At 46.6% G+C, this 19,232-nt stretch overlaps 1 protein-coding gene across 7 annotated transcripts in view; it reads left to right on the top strand.

The window, feature by feature from the left end:
* The window catches only part of PKNOX1 (PBX/knotted 1 homeobox 1), a 44,306-nt gene that overhangs the window by 7,845 nt on the left and 17,229 nt on the right, over positions 1-19,232 (top strand). For 2 of the 7 annotated variants that reach the window (XM_061422622.1, XM_061422677.1), the window contains exons 2-5: positions 12,897-12,965; positions 13,899-14,005; positions 16,142-16,269; positions 18,283-18,454. In XM_061422622.1, coding sequence (XP_061278606.1) covers positions 13,955-14,005; positions 16,142-16,269; positions 18,283-18,454 — 351 coding nt within the window. In that variant the 5' untranslated portion in view covers positions 12,897-12,965; positions 13,899-13,954. Of the gene's footprint in view, positions 1-1,461; positions 7,659-12,896; positions 12,966-13,898; positions 14,006-16,141; positions 16,270-18,282; positions 18,455-19,232 lie in introns of those variants that run through there. The other 5 variants (XM_061422659.1, XM_061422650.1, XM_061422668.1 and 2 more) reach the window with 5 other exon arrangements.

Raw genomic sequence — 19,232 nt, forward strand, 5'->3', positions numbered from 1 at the left:
AGTCCAGTATATCCTGGGACTTTCTTGGTGGCTCAGATGGTAAAGAATCTGGTAAAGAAGGACCCAGGTTGGATCCCTGGGTTGGGAACATCCCTGGAGAAGAGAATGGCTACCCACTCCAGTATTCTTGCTTGGAGAATTCTGTGTACAGAGGAGCCTGCCGGGCTACAGTCCATGGGGTTGCAAAGAGTCAGACACAGCTAAGCGACTAACACTTTCACTTTCCGGTATATCCCAAGACTATAACCTGTAACTATTTTAAACTTTAAAAATCTCTCCATCTTTATGTATGTTATTTTTCCTGTTTTTTTTGTTTTAAAGATTTTCTACGTGAATTCCAAGTGGAGAAATCAACTGTTGAATTTGATACATGGAGTGAAATACATATTATGGAATATTCCCAGTATTTCTGCCATCAAAACTTAAAGGAATGCTTTTCTAATGTCATTTTCTCATAAAATAAATAATATTGAAGGTGATGATTATAGTGCAGACAAAACATTTAAATATTTTCTCCTTTTAGCTAGAATGTCATTAAAATAATCTGAATTCTTGTCTAGACAAGTCAGAATAACCCACTGTTCAAAACTACTTACTGTAAGATGCTTTGCTAAGTTTGACTTGGTCCCCCATTAGAAGGAGGCAATGTTGTTAGCTCTGTGTTGCTGAACAAATTGAATATCAAATATACGTGTGCATGGGTATAAATGATATTAGACAGGTTACATACATGTCATTCATGAGAACGAAGCATTCAGTTCAGTTCAGTCGCTCAGTTGTGTCCGACTCTTTGCGACCCCATGAATCACAGCACGCCAGGGCTCCCTGTCCATCACCAACTCCCGGAGTTCACTCAGACTCACGTCCATCGAGTCAGTGATGCCATCCAGCCATCTCATCCGCTGTCGTCCCCTTCTCCTCCTGCCCCCAATCCCTCCCAGCATCAGTCTTTTCCAATGAGTCAACTCTTCTCATGAGGTAGCCAAAGTACTGGAGCTTCAGCTTCAGCATCATTCTCCAAAGAACACCCAGGGCTGATCTCCTTCAGAATGGACTGGTTGGATCTCCTTGCAGTCCAAGGGACTCTCAAGAGTCTTCTCCAACACCACAGTTCAAAAGCATCAATTCTTTGGCACTCAGCTTTCTTCACAGTCCAACTCTCACATCCATACATGACCACTGGAAAAACCATAGCTTTGACTACACAGACCTTTATTGGCAAAGTACTGTCTGTGCTTTTCAATATGCTATCTAGGTTGGTCATAACTTTTCTTCCAAGGAGTAAGTGTGTTTTAATTTCATGGCTGCAGTCACCATCTGCAGTGATTTTGGAGCCCAAAAAATAAAGTCTGACACTGTTTCCCCATCTATTTCCCATGAAGTGATGGAACCAGATGCCATGATCTTCGTTTTCTGAATGTTGAGCTTTAACCCAACTTTTTCACTCTCCACTTTCACTTTCATCAAGAGGCTTTTTAGTTCCTCTTCACTTTCTGCCATAAGGGTGGTGTCATCTGCGTATCTGAGGTTACTGATATTTCTCCTGGCAATCTTGATTCCAGCTTGTGCTTCTTCCAGCCCAGTGTTTCTCATGATGTACTCTGCATATAAGTTAAATAAGCAGGGTAACAATATACAGCCTTGACGTACTCCTTTTCCTATTTGGAACCAGTCTGTTGTTCCATGTCCAGTTCTAACTGTTACTTCCTGACCTGCATATAGGTTTCTCAAGAGGCAGATCAGGTGGTCTGGTATTCCCATCTCTTTCAGAATTTTCCACAGTTTATTGTGATCCACACAGTCAAAGGCTTTGGCATAGTCAATAAAGCAGAAATAGATGTTTTTCTGGAACTCTCTTGCTTTTTCCATGATTCAGCAGATGTTGGCAAGTTGATCTGTGGTTCCTCTGCCTTTTCTAAAACCAGCTTGAACATTTGGAAGTTCACGTTTCACGTATTGCTGAAGCCTGGCTTGGAGAATTTTGAGCATTACTTTACTAGCATTATAGTCAGATAAACCCCAGATTATAAGTGTAACCTTTAAATGCCCTGAAATTCATTTTAAAGGTTTAAAAAAATATCCTGAAATGGTCCTAGACACATTTGCCTTCGCAGATTGCTGTGTGCTCACTGCCAGCGCTGAGTCCCTGCTGCTAAGGAGCACAGATTCAAGTGTGAAATGATAATGCAGGTTGACGTTTTGTCGATGGAGCAAGGCTTGTTCTAGAAGCAGATTGGGATGTAGGTGTTAGTGTTGAGGTGGTGTGAGGTAACCAGTAGGAGACTGAAGGTAGAATATGTGACTCCCAGGTACCTGAGGGGAGAGTGGAGCAAAGAAGAGTTTCATCATCTCAAAAAAAGGAATTCAGAAAAAAGAGGAGAATGAGGTTTGCTTGGTGTGTTAAAAAGCAAACAATGTAAGATGGCATGAACAAGCCCAGAGACACCAAATAATGTAAAAGGGTTAGCTCTCCCAAGTGATAAAAACTCCAGATTTAGTAGAAAAATGAAATCTAGCTGATGCGGTATGTGAGCGACCTAAACAAGTGACCTTGTTTTATCTAAAGCTAAAACAAGAAGGTGGGAAACAAGGGATAGAAAACTGTTGTCAGCCCTACAGAAAGAAAGGTTTAGCAATACCAGTGTCAACTGAACTCAGGGCAAAAGCATGAGAAGAGCAGTTCTTTCTATCATAAGCTAATGTATCAGTAATGTAGCAATGTATCAACAATGTATCAAAATGTAGAAAAATTGGAAGGTTGATCCAAGTGGGAGAAGTTGACAGAGGGGCCCTCTGCTGCTGCTAAGTCGCTTCAGTCGTGTCCGACTCTGTGTGACCCCATAGACGTCAACCCACCAGGCTCTCCTGCCCCTGGGATTCTCCAGGCAAGAACACTGGAGTGGGTTGCCATTTCCTTCTCCAATGCATGAAAGTGAAAAAGTGAAAGTGAAGTCCCTCAGTCATGTCCGACTCTTAGCGACCCCATGGACTGCAGCCTACCAGGCTCCTCCATCCATGGGATTTTCCAGGCAAGAGTACTGGAGTGGGGTGCCATTGAACAAGCCACAAAGCAGGTTAGACCAGAGAGAAGAGAAGGTGTGGAGGGCTTCTTAACTCAGTGCCACTGGCACCTTTGTGGGCGCTGTCCCATGCACTGTGGTAGGGTGAGCAGCATCCCCAGCCGCTACCCACTGTGATAAGCAGAATGTTAATTGAAGTTGCCAAACGTCTCTTGGGGGCCAGAATCACCCCCAGTAGAGAACCGCTGATAGAAAGGATTCAAACGCTAGAACTGATGGATGTGCAGAAATTTGTGCCCAACAAACCTAAAGTGTAGATTCTCAATTACACAGAACATTGAACAAAAACCAGCCACATATTAGGCCACAAAGAAAAATCCCAAGTTTCGAAAAGTCAATTCTATAGACCAGATTCTCAGACCCCAGTGCAACCTGGACAGAACCTAAGAGTGAAAAGACAGCTAAAATATCCACCGGAAAACGCTAGGGCCCCGTTCTTTATAATGCTGGTTGAAGAGCTCAGCGTTCATTCTGTGAATGAAAGAAGACGGCCGAACACTACCCACGGGATGAAGCGAAACCAGCTCTCAGGAGGAACAAAGTGTGTAGACTCACCCATTTATTAGAGAACAAGAAAAAGAAATAAATTCAGCTTTCAACTCAAGAAACCAGGAAAATAAAGTTAAGGCAAATCTATTTTTGCTTTTTGCGAATCTGATTATGAGGAAATGAGAACACAGTATTTTAAAAGGGATGTGGCTATGGATATGAAAATTTTACAAATAATAACATGCATGTACAATTTGATGGTGGCAAATTTGAAGTGAAGTTGCTCAGTTGTGTCCAACTCTTTGCGACCCCATGGACTGTAGCCTACCAGGTTCCTGGTAGGGATTTTCCAAGCAAGAGTACTGGAGTGGGGTGCCATTTCCTTCTCCAGAGCAGATGATAAAAAGACCAAGTATCTGATGTGAGTCGTTTATGAAGAAGGCATAAATGACCAGAATTGGCCTTGGAGGTAGAAAACTTGCACAGACCAGTAACTTTAGATGAGATGGAGAAGGAAGTCAAGATTTATCTTTTTGGACTCTTTGGTGGTCCAGTGGTTAAGAATCTGCTTGCCAATGCAGGGGACTCAGGATCGTCCCTGGTCTGGGAAGGTCCCACATGTGGCAAAACCACTGAGCCCATGCGCCATAGCTACTAAGTCTGCACCCTAGACCCTGTGCTCCACAAGAAGAAGCCTGCCCACCATAACTGGAAAGTAGCCCCTGCTCACCACAACCAAAGTGCATTCATAGCAACAAAGAGCCAGCCAGTGCATAAATAAAATTTAAATACAAAAGTTTTTTTTAAAGAGGCACTGGGGTGAATTACAGCAAACTTTCATGAAACAGATAATTCCTGTGTTAAATGGAGCAACCATTCACTACACAAACTTATTGTGCACCTCCTGTGTACCAGACATTGTGATGGCGGTGGGGCATGTTGTTGTTTAGTCCCTCAGTCGTGTCTGACTCTTTGTGATCCCCTGGACTAGAGCCCACAAGGCTCCTCTGTTCATGGGATTTCCCAAGCAAGAATACTGGAGTGGGTTGCCATTTCCTCCTCCAGGGGGTCCTCCCAACTCAGGGATCGAACCCATATCTCTGGCATTGGCAAGCAAATTCCTCACCACCTAGGAGCCATCTGGGAAGCCCCAGGGTCTTTGTGGCCCAGTGTTTTAACTTAGATGCTCACAGGTAGTGTCAAGAGTCCTTCATGTGCTGTTAACATGGCTCCAGTATGTATTTCCTATAGGTGTTGATGAGCAGGAAGAGTCTCTTTCCTCTTCAGGAATGTGTGGTGGGTTATTCTGGAAGTGTATGACTGCACACCTTGACTGCTGCTGAGAGATGCCACTTGGAACCAGGTCACACTTTCTTCAGACTCACTAGTGTGTGCAGAGTTACATTTGTGCAGCATTGAGCATCACATAACTGAAGGTCGTGCTGTGTACCTTCTTCATCCATTCTCTTAGCATTTCCCATTTTGAATGACACAGTAATTCATAGATTGAATTGATGAAATTGATATTTGTAGGCATCAAAATTGTCAGATTGTCAAATACTCTCTTGATTTCCTTGGGAGTTCTATAGTTATCTTAGAAACACTTGCTCTAACACAGATAGACTGCCAGTTATCTTGCCAGCAAAACTGGGTTTATTCTGGATCAGCAAAGAATTGCAATTTCAGGTCTGCAACCACATGGAGCCCGGGCAAGTCCCTGGCTGGCCAGGAGAGGAGAACTCATTTTAAAAGGAGAAGGGGAGGTTGGGCGAGCTGGGGTTGAGAGAGTCCACTGGAGGAATCCAGGGTTCCTCTAGTGGCTTCGCATTGCTGGGTTGGGACACTGCCTCATTGGCTGAACTCTGGGGAAGTGGGGAGAAGAGTCTGTCCCTTTCTTGTCTGGCTGTCCCTACTGTCAGGACATGAGACTACCACTGCTGGCCTCCTGACTCTGTTTCATTGAGGTTTCTGTTTACTGATTTTCACAAAACAAAGTCTATTGTGCTCTTAGAAATAGCATGTAGAGGGAAAGGCCGGGCCTGGCAGCCAGACTCTTTCAGAGGCACTCAGCCTCATGAGCAGGAGGAGGCCAGGCAGGGCTGCAGAGAATGCCAAGTGTCCTGGTCCCTACTGGTGCGGGCACAGGATGACCTGTTCGTTCTGCTCCTGGGTCTGTGGCCAGGAGTTTGGAAAGGGTGTGGTGGGAGTGACCTGTCTCTGCCCTACAGGTTGGGGTCCTCAGCTGGGAGGACCAGGAGGCCCGGGAGTGGCTTGGTGTCTGAGGGCTGGAGTCTTGGGGAGGGATTTTCTCAAATCAGAAACTTGGTGCTGGCTGTCAGTAGGGGCATGAGCTGGGCTGTGGACCTCTGTGTGGACATTCCCTGTGGCCTGGGCTTCCTCATGGCGGGGGAGGTGGGGTTCTGGTTAGTCATACTTCTTACTTGGCAGGGGTTGGGGGGACGCTCAGGGCTCTAGGATTGAGTGACCCAGTGAGAATGGTGAGAGCTGCTGCAGGCCTGGAATCACGCAGCCTCGCTTTGGATGCTGTCTCATGCCTGGTTCCCAGTGAGTCACTAGGGTCAGCTTTAAGAGGCGGGGACAAAGACCCTCTTCTTAGGAGGAAGGCATGTCAGAGTTTGGGGATGTGTTCTAAAGTGCTTGTGTGGGTCTGGACACAAGTAGACCCTAGGAAGGGGCTGCCTGCCTTGTCTTCCCTCCCACCCTCACCAGGCCCCATTGTGGTGCTGGCGGTACAATGGAGACGCTCCCTCCTGGGGCCAGTGCTCAGTGAGTCTCTGTGTTGTGTGGGTTACGTAAACAGGAGGGCGACACGGAGCTCTGACCTTGAGGGGCTTCTGCTCTGCCAGCCCAGGTCCCCTAGAGTCCACATGCCCGAGGCTGAGTGGGAGCACGTGGTTGACCACCACAGTGCCTTTGGGGAGCAGCACCAGAACCCCGGGTTCACTCGCACTTTGCAGGCAGTGATTGAGTTCAGAGAGATTTTCGTAAACACATCAAGATTCCAAAGCTCTTTGCATCTTTGGTACTTCTACTTCCGGCCCTGGCAGGTCTGATGTCTCGTTTCTGCTGCCCCGCCGGCCTGTTTACCTGCTCTTGGGCCATCACCTCTTCTTTGTTGTTACTATGGCCTTGCAGGATAGCTTGACATTTTTTTAGTTTCTCTAAAGAAGAAAAAAACAGAAATGTTTATTGGGGTTTTATCTGCATGTGCTGAGAAAAACCAGTAGACTTTTCATAAACCATTAGAAATGTTGGTAGGCATGAGGTTAGCCTGCAGACTGGGGGCATTTCTTACCCAGCAGTCCACCAGAAAGTATAGTGACAACGAGATACTTTTGATAGTAGCAAGAAAAATGGTAAAATGTTTCAGGATTAATTAACCAGGAGTACAGAAGACCTCCACAGAGAAGAACATCAGTTAATAAAGGATGTGGGAGAGAACCACATGCTCACGGTGCTCACAGATGTCTCTTCTTCCCAAATTAATCCTGGACACTTTTTCAACATGGTTGTGAAGTTGTCTCTTGACAGCAGGGACCGTGTCTGGTTTGCTGCCCCATCCCCAGGGTTGAAAACAGAGCTTGGCTCAGAGAAGACTTTCAGTAGGTGTTTGTGGGCTGCATCAGGCCCAGCCATGTGCCCAGCAGACTCGGTGCCCTGCCTTTCCTCCTGACAGCACCATGAGCCTATTGCCATGATTAACCTTCGTGTCCATGATTGATGGTCGGGACCACTGTGGATTCTCCCACTGCCCTGTGGCTGGTGTGTAGGTTCTGTTTCCATTTTTTATGAATGTGGATAAAACACATCATTTCCATCTGGCTTTTTTGCCATGAGTTGTTTTTTTTTTTAATTTATTTATTTTTAAATTGAAGGATAATTGCTTTTACAGAATTTTGTTGTTTCCTGTCAAACCTCAACATGAATGAGCCATAGGTATACATATGATCCCTTCCTCTTTAACCTCCCTCCCATCTCCCTCCCCTCTAGATTGATACAGAGCCCCTGTTTGAATTTCCTGAGCCATACAGCAAATTCCCGTTGGCTATCTATTTTGCACATGGTAATGTAAGTTTCCATGTTACGCTTTCCATACATCTCGCCCTCTCCTCCCCTCTCCCCATGTCCATAAGTCTATTCTCTATGTCTGTTTCTCCACTGCTGCCCTGTAAATAAATTCTTCACTACCGTTTTTCTAGATTCCGTATGCCTGTGTTAGAATACAGTATTTATCTTTCTCTTTCTGACTTACTTCACTCTGTATAATAGGCTCTAGGTTCATCCACCTCATTAGAACTGACATTTGTGTTCCTTTTTATGGCTGAGTAATATTCCATTGTGTATATGTACCACAACTTCTTTATCCATTCCTCTGTCAATGGATATCTAGGTTGCTTCCATGTTCTAGCTATTGTAAATAGTGCTGCAATGAACAATGGGATACATTTCCAAGAGTTTTTAATGCCCTTTGAAATGAAGTTTAGAGCATAGAAGAGTTTATTTGACGGTATTTTAAAATCAGCATTTATGGACTTCCCTGGGGGCTCAGTGGTAAAGAATCCACCTGCCAATGCAGGAGACACAGATTCAATGCCTGATCCGGGAAGATACCCACATACCTTGGAACAGCTAAGCCGTGTGCTGCAGCTGCTGGGCCTGTGCTCTAGGATGGCAGCTGCTGAAGCCCAAGCACTGCAGAGCCCGTGCTCCGCAACAGGAGGAGCCACCGCAACACGAAGCCTGCACACCGCAGCTGGAGAGTAGCCCCCACTCGCTCCAACTAGAGAAAAGCCTGCACAGCAGTGAAGACACGTCACAGCCAATAAACAAAATTATTTTTAAAAATAAAAAAATAAAATCAGTGTTTATTGAGGCTACAGGCCTGTTTTTTTCTCTATGCTTTTATGTACAATTTTTATTATTCTCTTATCAGTTTAGTCAGTTTTGATCTTTCACCTACAAGACAGCCTTTGGTCAAATCAAGATGGTCAGACTGCATGTACCATTTTCACATGTACCATGCACGCATATACAACTTTAATCTCCTTATGCAGCTTGAAAACCTAGTTTTTAGTAGAGACCTTTTTCATTTTAAGCATCTTAACTATCTGACTAAATCAAACTTTCTCTAGTAGATGTAGTCACCCAAAATCACACATGTGGCAAGTCTCAAGTTACCACACTTCCCAAGCCTTCTGCCAGGAAGTGGCTTCCATGGGATGGGGAACTTGATTTTGTTTACTGCTGTACCCTTAGGACCTAGAATCGCCCCTGGCAGTCAGTAAACTTGCATAAGGGAAGAAATGTTTGCAATCTTAGTAACTTTCTCATACCTTTTCCCTAAAAAAGAAATGTGTAAACTCAGGAACTCAGTACACCTTTTAAATTGGAACCAAAGCTGATGTCTAAGATAAAGTTGCCAAGTTTTCTTAAATACTGCCAACAACTTAAGTGGCAAATACACAGATTGTTCTGTGAAGCTAAACACAATAATATCAAAATCTAAATCTCCCTGAGGGCTTAGAGACACCACTGAGGCAATAGGGAGGTCATCTCAGGCGTGTCGGGGTTGTCATCTGGGGGTTATCATGTGGGCTGGAATGTGGGGAGCTGGGGTGCTGCCAAGCCAGGGCCTCCTTTGACCCACATGCCGCACCTCTTCTTCCAGTCCCTGTGGACTGAGCCAGCTCAGACCTTCCCATCTGCTCCGAGCAGGAAGGTCTTGTCCACCTGTTGGGACTCGGCCAGGCTGTCTACCTCTGGTTCTTCCCTGATTTGTCAGTTGTCCTGGACTAGAATGCTCAGAAATGTTAAAATGCCTGTCAGATTTGGCTCACATTTCATATTTTTGTCTGCCTTCAAGGTCACAACACTAATGCTGTCTTCTTAGCTGACTTTGAGAAGATTGTAACTTTTTTTGATAGGTGACCATAGCAGGCTACAGTCTATAGTGTTGCAAACAGTCGGACATGACTAAAGTGATTTAGTATGCATACATGTGGTTGGGGCTTCCCTGGTGGCTCAGTGGTAAAGAATCTGCCTGCCAGTACAGGAGACATGGGTTCAGTCCCTGGTTCTGGAAGATCCCCTGGAGAAGGAAATGGCAACCCATGCAGCCCATCCAGTAGTCTTACTGGGAAATTTCATGGACAGAAGAGCCTAGTGGGCTACAGTCCATTGGGTCACAAAGAGTCGGTCATGAGTTAGTGATTGAGCATGCCCTTCAAATACATATGGTCAAATTGCTTTCTGACAAATTGCTGTTAGTGGGACCTGGGACTCCTTCAGAGCAGCAGGTTTCACTTCATCTTTGCTAGCAAAGTAACGCACCACTCTTTTAGATTTAATAATTGCCAGCTGAAAAAGGATGTATTGTTTTAAATTTTGTATTTTTTAAATTAGTTTTAAGATTTCTGTACATGAAGTTTGGAAAGTTGCATTTTCTTCATTTGTATTAGTCTGGCTGGACTCTTGAAAGGGTATCAAAGTGACAGTTTTCATTAATGTGTCCTTTTTTAACTGGATGGAACTTGTAGAATAAAATAAACAAAGCCCATGTCATATTGCCCTTGAACACCAGGGTGTTGTATGTCTGTTGGGCTGGTGGTTCTCCAACTTGTATGTTGGAGCCTCAGTTCAGTTCAGTTCAGTCGCTCAGTCGTGTCTGATTCTTTGCGACCCCATGAACCGCAGCACGCCAGGCCTCCCTGTCCATCACCAACTCCCGGAGTCCACCCAAACCCATGTCCATTGAGTCGGTGATGCCATCCAACCATCTCATCCTCTGTCATCCCCTTCTCCTCCTGCCCTCAATCTTTGCCAGCATCAGGGTCTTTTCCAATGAGTTGGAGCCTCACATGACAGTAAGTAGTGAGGACACTCGGAAGAAGGGGGACCTGTGGGCACTATTGGTAGGAATATAGATTGGTGCAGCCACAGTGGAGAATAGTATGGAGGTTCCTTAGAAAACTGAAACAGAGCTACCGTGTGATCCAGCGATCCCACTCCTGGGCATGTATCTGAAGAAAACGAAAACACTGATTCAGATGTTCATAGCAGCACTATGTACAGTAGCGAAGATGTGGAAGCAGTCTAAGCATCCTTCAGCAGATGAGTAGGTAAAGAAGTGGTACATGTATACAATGGAATATTACTCAGCCATAAAGATTGAAAACTTGCCTTTTGAGACAATATGGGTGGACATGGGGGATATTATGCTTAGTGAAATAAGAGGCAAATACTGCATGGTTCCCTTATATGTGGAATCTAAGAAATAAACTAGTGAATATAACAAAAGAGAAGCAGATTCACAGATACAGAGATCAAACTAGTAGTTACCAGCAGGGAGAGGGGAAAGGCAAACAGAGGTAGGGGATTAAGAGACACAAACTGCTAGGAGTAAAATGGGCAAGATAGGGACTTCCCTGTCTTCGCTAAGACTCTGCTCTCCTGATGCAGGGAGCCTAGGTTTAATCCCTGGCCTGGGAACAAGATCCCACGTGCTGCAACTAAGAGTTCGTGTGCCACTACTAAAGATCCCGAATCCTGCAACTGAGGCCTGGCACAGCCAAATAAGCAATAGATGAATATTTTTTTTAAATAAAGTAAGATTCAAGGATATCTTGCACAGCACAGGGAATATAGCCAATATTTTTAAGTAACTATAAATGGAGTATGATATTTTCCAAAAAGAAGTGAAGACACTGTTGTTTGAGTTTGAACATAATAGTAACTTACTTTTCTGTGCAATAGGGGAGGGCCTATCTGTGATCTGGGAGGGCCTGTAGCTGAGCAGCTTGGCAGAGGCCTTGACCAGAGCAGACCCTTCCTCCCATGCCCAAGCAGCTCTGCTGGCGTGAACCCCGTGAATTCCGCTGCCCGCCCGCAGGTGCCAGTCAGTGTTACTGCCCAGGTGGAGGATCGTTCTGCTGCTGCCGCCTCAGTGCCGCGGGCTGGCCTGGACCTGGACTGCCCTTTCGCGCGGACAGCGCCACCTGCTGGCTGGTCTTCCTGGCTTTCTGGGTGTCCTGTGGCAGTGTCGGTCACCTTGGCACTCTTTACCCCCTTTTTTTTTTTTAAATTGGAGGCTAATTACTTTACAATGTTGTGGTGGTTTTTGCCATACATTGACATGAATCAGCCATGGGTGTACATGTGTTCTCCATCCTGAACCCCCCTCCCACTTCCCTCCGCATCCCATCCCTCTGGGTCATCCCAGTGTACTAACCCTGAGCACCCTGGCTCATGAATCGAACCTGGACTGGCGATCTGTTTCACATATGATAATATACATGTTTCAATGCTATTCTCTCAGATCATCCCACCCTCGCCTTCTCCCACAGAGTCCAAAAGACTGTTCTATACATCTGTGTCTTTCCCCATCTTTACTCAATGAAATGTTGGTCACATGGAGTTGCTTCGCCCACCCCCACCCCCCACTTCTTCCAGTTTCTTCCATTGTAGACAGTGCACGTATTTTCAAAACTCTTGACACAAATTTCAAAATTCTCTTTTAGAACAGTTGTACCCAGTTAGGTCCCATATTGAAGGTTTAACCAGATTTGGTAGTGAGAAGGACTACACATCTATATATTCTGTTGATAAAATTTTGACTTGTCCCTGGTATTCATTGCGGGCATTCTGAAAGCCCCCGAAGTTGAAAGAGTGGAAGCGTGACCCCCACGACCTGGATCAGGCAGCAGTGGGCTTGGCTGCAGTGTGTTCCACCCCGCTGGTGGGTCATTGAAAGAGACCTTGGAGAATTGGCTTCCCGCCGAGACCGACGTGGCTGTGGCCTTGGTAGTCTGCCTGGAACTCTCTGGGGCCTCTGCTGTGTTTCGTCCGGGTCTGCTGTAGGGAGCATGGCAGACCTGCCCAGAAGCTGTGTCAGGGGGACACCAGTCAGTGAGTGGCTCAGGCCCCTCCCGGCTCCATCCCCTGAGGACCGGCTGGCTCCAGGAGTCCTTGGCTTGTCGCAGTCACCCCAGTCTCTGCCTCCAATTCACAGGGGTTCACCTGGCTGCCCCTTAGAGCCTCTCCACTCCCCCCTTTTCAGAACACCCCTCTCGAGACCCCTAACACGATGACATCTGTGAAGACCCTGTGTCTAAGTAAGGCCTTGTGTGCAGGCCTGGGGTAGGACCTGGGCCCTCCTAGAGGACACGTCCGACCTCTGCATGTGCTGGCCACGCCATGATGGCTACCGGGCTTGTCCCTGTGGCCCAGCCTCACTTGTTCAGGTTCCCCTGTGGATGTTGAGAAGCGTCTCAAGCTTGCAATGTCTTGTCTCTTGCTCTCTCCCCCCAGGTCATAGAACCTGCTCCCCACGCTCGGCTCCACCTCGGGACATGCGGCTCTGCTTGGCCGGTTGCTCAGGTGAGAACCGTCAACTCTCCTGACCCTTCCCACGCCCAGCCAGACCCTCTGCACAGCCTGTGCTCCCGAGGCTCTTGTGCATATACCCCCGCCCTCCTTGGCACCACAGTCATTCAGTCTGCCCTGCACACCATCAGAGGGCCTGTCCTGAGCTGAAGCCTGTGCCCTCCTGCTCACCTTCCCAGGACTTCCTGCCCCCCAGGAAGACCACCGTGTTCACCTGGACCGTGAGCCAGTGTGACCTGCTCTGTGCCCCACGGCGCACTGCCACACCCCCCCCCACCCTGCTGTCCCTCTGCACACAGCACCACTGTCCTACTGCCTGTGGGTGGCATGGGCAGCTACCCCTGCCCCCGTCATCCTCTGTCCCCACCTGGTTCCCTCATCTCCTTTACCTGAGTGTGCACTGACAGGTGGATGACAGTGTCCACCTCTGCACTGCATGTGGATGTGAGCCGGTGCCTGGCGCCGCCCCTCCAAGCCCTCCTGTGTCTTTCCTGCCTAAGACTGGCCTCCTGGCAGGCTGTGTCACACGGCCCGGGGACCCGCCAGCTGTACGCTCGCCCTCTGTCATGTTACCCTGCCCAAGTCTCCGTGTGCTGCCTGGTGTCCCTCCTGTTTGTGGTCCTGGGAAAGCCCCAGGGCCCAGGACAGTGTCCTGCACGTGTAGACTTTCCTAGCTGTTGCTCGGTGAGTGAGGAAGAGACCCAAATGCCTGCCAACGAGCTGACGCAGCCGGCCAGGCAGGTGCTAAGGTGTGATACCAGGCAGGTGCGGAGTGCTGCGTAGTGTTTGTCTTAGACCGTAGTGAAGGGCGGTTTTTACTTTCCGTGTGGAAATAACGTATTTTAAAAGGTATATGGGCGCTATGGAGTAAGGGGACAGCAACGCTGTGACTTAGTGGCTGATGCTTCTCTGCTTTTGTTTTCCCAGACACCATTTGCGTTTGACTCAAGACGATCTGATGTTTTATAAGGAATTCATTCACCATGATGGCAACACAGACACTGAGCATAGACAGCTATCCAGATGGGCAACAAGTGAGTGCTGCACCCTCCCCACACCCTGAGCAGCCCACCGACCTGGCGCTGGAGCACCAGCAGTGCCTGTGTGTTCACACACGTCTCCCTGCGGGCAGGTTCAATGTTAAACGCTCGATGCATTTATTCATCTTGGTGCCCCGAAGGATTAGCTGTAGAATTGTTCAAGTTGTTTCCTAAATAACACCAAGATTCAGTAATTGTGAGTCCCCTAAATCAGAGTTTCTTGGGAATTTACCTTTTTAATGTTAGTAAATGTCGGTTTTACAGAAAAGCTGGTTGTGGTGATGATCGCAGACTCCTGTGTTGCCCGCTTGCTGGTCCGAGTGGAGCTGGACCACCTGCTTGGTTTCTGTCCCCGGACGTGGGCGGTGGAGGGGACTCGTCTGATGACACATGGGTTCTGTCTGTACTTTTCCTATCCCTGCAGGAGGCAGTCACGATACCCGGCTCCCTGCTTGAGGGTTTAGAGAGCACCCAAGCCTGGGGCGCCTCACCCACCTGTCAGTCCCCTTGTGGTGAGATTGGGAGGCTGTGCCCCTCCCTTTCCAAGTTAGGTCTTTCCTTGATGGACAGTTTCGTGCCATTCTTGGGATGTTTCCCGTTGCAGCAACTTTGTTGACTTTTTAAATTAAGTGTTTTTACTTCTCAGAGATAGGGAATTCTGTTTCAGGCTGCTGTCTTCACCAGAAGTCCTCTGCTGTTTCCAAGCGATCTTGTTTCTCAGAGGCACATCTAATGGTGTCCCTGTGGCCGCTTCTTGGGGCTCTGTGCCCTGGGGACCCTGGACCCTCACATGTTCTCACCTCTGCTGCCCTGCAGCTGACCCCCGCCCTGAGGCAGTGAGTCCAGGGAGGGCTGGGCCCGTGCTTGTAATAGCTCCGCACCTCCCAGGATGTGGAAAACCGTTGTGAGTGTTCCTTCCAGTAAGCATTTGATTTTCTACAATATAGACCGACCACGTCTACTTAGACAGCCCTCTGAGGGCGAGCAGTTAGATTGCTCTTTCTTCACAATCATTTTTAAAAATCCTGAAATAAATCTTAAGCTTTTTAAAAAATAATCCTGTCAGACTTCTCTCCAGAAATACTGTGTTTGATTGGGCTTTTTTAGTCAGTTGCTTTCGGTTTTGGTTTATTTTTTAAGAGAGAAACTATTCCCAAGTATGCCGTTTCATCCAGAGGCATCATGGAGTGACCTGCTGGCTCTGTTCTGTCGGAGAGACGAGAACAAAGCCCAAGCCAGGCTGCAGGGCTGTGGCCCCGAGCGCCAGGCTGCCCTCCTGGCAGGACTCAGGTTCTTCTATGGACTGAGGATGAGCCCCCCACCCAGGCTCCACCAAGAGTCTACCTCCTTGAGGGGCAAGGGGTAGCAGCTGGGGGCGGGGCAGGTAGATCCCAGACACCCCTGCCCTGAAGAAGCCAGGGCACCGATCTGCTCCGGGATAAGAGAAGTTAATGGAGTGATTTTGTTTTATTTGTAAATTGATTTCTTTTATGTTTAGGGATTTAAATATTCTTCATCTAAGTTCCAAATAGCACAGCCAGCCAAAGCAATTTCAATGATAATAGCTTTAAGACTTCCTCTTTTGTTTAAAACTGTTTCTTTAAACACAGCTAGTCTTTGCTTTCTAGATGCAGTGACTTTCCTTAAAGTTTTATACCTTGTGTATTCCTGAGTTTAAGGCCTGGTAAGGGAGAATTCCAGCCCTGTCACACATATGGAGTGTCTTAGGCTTGAGTTGTTTTTGTGACAAGATAAGAGAGCGTGGACTGTTTGTTTATCCTTCTCCACCCACAGCATTACCCACTGTGAGGATGTTACAGCAAGGAGAGGTGGACGGGTCAGATCTCATGTGGACTGGTTCCCTTCAGAGGTTTTGAAAATAATAAGTGTTTCACACATCAGTCCTCTCCATTTTTAAATGGTTTGGAAATCTGACCTTTTATTTTTTTTTAGCCATTTAAAAGCATATTATTAGTACATTCGAAGGAGCTTTGCTGGTGATATTCCTTACCTACTGCTGCCAGTTATATAACCACCTGGCAGTTTGCCATTCCACTGCTTTGAGAATAGAATACTTAGCAGCAAGTTCCTTTGTTTTTAGTAACAAAAATACTCTCCCTCCTCTCACAGATGCAGGTAGTCACAGAGTTAAAAACGGAGCAAGACCCCAACTGCTCTGAACCAGATGTGGAAGGAGTGAGCCCTCCCCCAGTGGGGTCCCAGACGCCGATGGATGCAGACAAGCAGGCCATTTATAGGTAGTGGTGAGATGTGAAGTGTGTGGGTGTTCATTCAGAGGAGTGATGAGGATGGAGGCCTGTTAAACCGAAAGTGAGCTGTTGGATGGGCAGAGCAGTGGGCTGGAATGTAATAATGCTGGGGTGAAAGTTTTCTCAGGTTACCATGTTATTGCTAATATACTTTTTAAAAAAAAGTTTTGGAATATAAGTCTACATTTTAGTCAACCTTACAAAAAGCAGTCTTTAAGCCCAGCTGGTTGTACTAGAGATTTCTGCCACAAAGAAGGAAAAACAGCAAATCTACCCAGTTTCTCCCAGTAAACAGAAGACGGGGTGCTTCTGAGCTCACCTTATGAATGGAGAATCAACTCTGCTACCAAAGCCAGACAAAGACAATACAGAAAAAGAAAAGTAAAGACCAGTCAGTATGCTTCATGAACTTTGGCATAAAAATCATTAGTAAAATATTAACAAAATCAAGCAGCATGGAAAGAGAAGAATATTAGTGACCAGGTGGAGTTTATCCCAGGAAGCAAGACTGGTTCATCATTCAGAGATCAACCAGTGAGCCATATGACATGATCATATCAAGTGATGCCCAGAAGCATTTGATGGAAGTCAACAGCCAGTTATAACTAAAACCCATCAGTGCACCAGTCACAGAGGGGAGCTTTCTTAACCTGATGTAGGGAAACTACAAAAAAACCTATAGCTCACATCATACTTAATGGTGGAAGATGGAATGTTTTCCTCAAGTCTGGGGACAAGGCAGAGGTGTCCACCCTGACTCCTGTTCATCTCTGTGACAGAAGTTTAGCCAGTTCAGTGAGGCAAGACAAAGAAAAGACATATCCAGTTAGAAAGGCAGAAATTAAATTGGCTTTATGCACAAATGACGTGATTGTCTATGTATAGAAAATCCCCCCCCCCAAAAAAATCCCCAAATTTACCAAAGAACTTCCAGAATGAAACAATTGAGTTTAATAAGGTCACAGGTTGCAACAGCAACACATAGAAACCAGTCCTATTTTTATACCAATAGTGTACAATTGAAAACTGAAGTTTAAAAGATAATACCGTTATGAGAGCTCCAAAAAATTTTTGGTGTAAATCTGACAAAACACATGCAGAAACTTTGTGCTGAAAACTGTAAACGCCCATGCAAGCAATCAGAGAAATCCTTAATAAAAGAGCATGCCGTGTTCATGGATTGGAAGATTCAACATAGTAAAGATGTCCTAAAATTGATCTTTAGCTCTGCAGCAGTTCCAATGAAAATCTTAGCAAGATGTATTTATACATATAGACAAGTTGATTGTAAATTTTATATGGAAGTCAAAGAACTAGACCTGCTGAAACAATTTTGAGAAAGAAGAATGAAGTTGGAAGAATTTGTCTACTTGATTTTCTCAGTGGAGGAGAGGTAGACTCTCCAACAAATGGCGCTGGAGCAGCTGGACGCGATGAGCAGAGAGAAGACCCTTGCCCTAAGCTCACATCCGACACAAAAATCTACTCAAAATGGAATATAGATCTAATGTAAACTCTGGAGTTAGCAACTGGTGTTAACCATACAGTGGAATATTATGTGGCCAGAAAAAACAACGAGGTACTGACCGATAATATTCCAACACTGACAAGCCTTGAGGACATCATGCTAAGTGAAAGAAGTCAGACACTGAAGGTTGCATAATATATGACTCCATTTGTATAAAGTGTCTAGAACTGGCAAATCTGTAAGACAGCAGATTAGTGCTGACCTGGGGCTGGGGTTTGGTGGAGAAGGGAGAGTGACTACAAACAGCTACAGGGTTTCCTTGGGGGGGTGAACATATTATAAAATTGCCTATGGTGGTGGTTGCACAACTCTGTGAATATATGAAAATCCACTGAGTTATGAACTGTAAGTGGGTGAATTGTGTGGCATGTGAGTTGTATCTCAGCAGAGCTCTTATATAGAACAGTGCGTATATACATACTAAAGTGTTTTCATGATAATGTAGAACACATATTTTAACATTTTTCCCCCAGGCATCCACTGTTTCCATTATTAGCTTTGTTGTTTGAAAAATGTGAACAGTCTACACAGGGCTCAGAAGGCACGACTTCTGCCAGTTTCGATGTGGACATTGAGAACTTTGTGAGGAAGCAGGAGAAGGAGGGAAAGCCCTTCTTCTGTGAAGATCCAGAAACTGACAATTTAGTAAGTGAAATTTGCGGTTTTCATTTTTATTTCTTCTAAATTTAACCTGTTCAATAAAATGTACATTTCTAATTAGAACTTTGGATTGTTTTTGGTTTTGCTGAAGAGAGGAATTTTCTATTTCTTGAGATCAGCCAGGTCTTGAGCATTCTCCGGTGACCCCTTCTGTAGTAATGCAGCCAGATGGCTTGAGCCTGTGACTTGAGTGGGCCAGGAGTTCAGTCCCTCCCGAGTGTTTGGGAAGGTCCTCTGGGATCGTCATGCCCCCTGCCTTGCTTCCCAGGCAGTGTGTCTGAGCCCAGCTTCAGCTCTCAGCTCTTCCCTCATTGTGGAGCCTGGCTTTGCTCTGGAGGCCAGCACTGGTGGTAGGTGAGACTGTGTGAAGACCTGGGGCGGAGCGGGCCAGGGCATGAGCACAGAGCAGGGGCCGGCTTAACAGAGCCTCTGGCGCCCCTCATGGCCTCCTTGGCCTTTCTGTCCGAGCCAGCCTGGCTCATGAGGGCGCCTTCCTCCCAGGTGCAGTGCTCCCAAGCTCTGGGTTCTCTGTGCTTTCTGAAGGCCGCGGAGAGTTCCTTGGGGTGACATCTCTGCGGTGCCCCAGGGGAGCAGTGCCCTCCAGCGCTGGCAGCTCTGGCAGCCTGTGTCTGGGACGTGTTCCTCCACTAGATCCTCCCTGGAGTCAGCCAGCTCTCAGACCACAGCCCGAGGGCCCTCATCAGCAGGGAAGAGCTTTTGGAAAACTTCGCTGGGTAAACTGCACTGGTCTTAGGTGTAGTTT

The sequence above is a fragment of the Bos javanicus genome, chromosome 1 (genome assembly GCF_032452875.1).
Source record: "Bos javanicus breed banteng chromosome 1, ARS-OSU_banteng_1.0, whole genome shotgun sequence".
In the NCBI taxonomy this organism is placed as follows: Eukaryota; Metazoa; Chordata; class Mammalia; order Artiodactyla; family Bovidae; genus Bos; species Bos javanicus.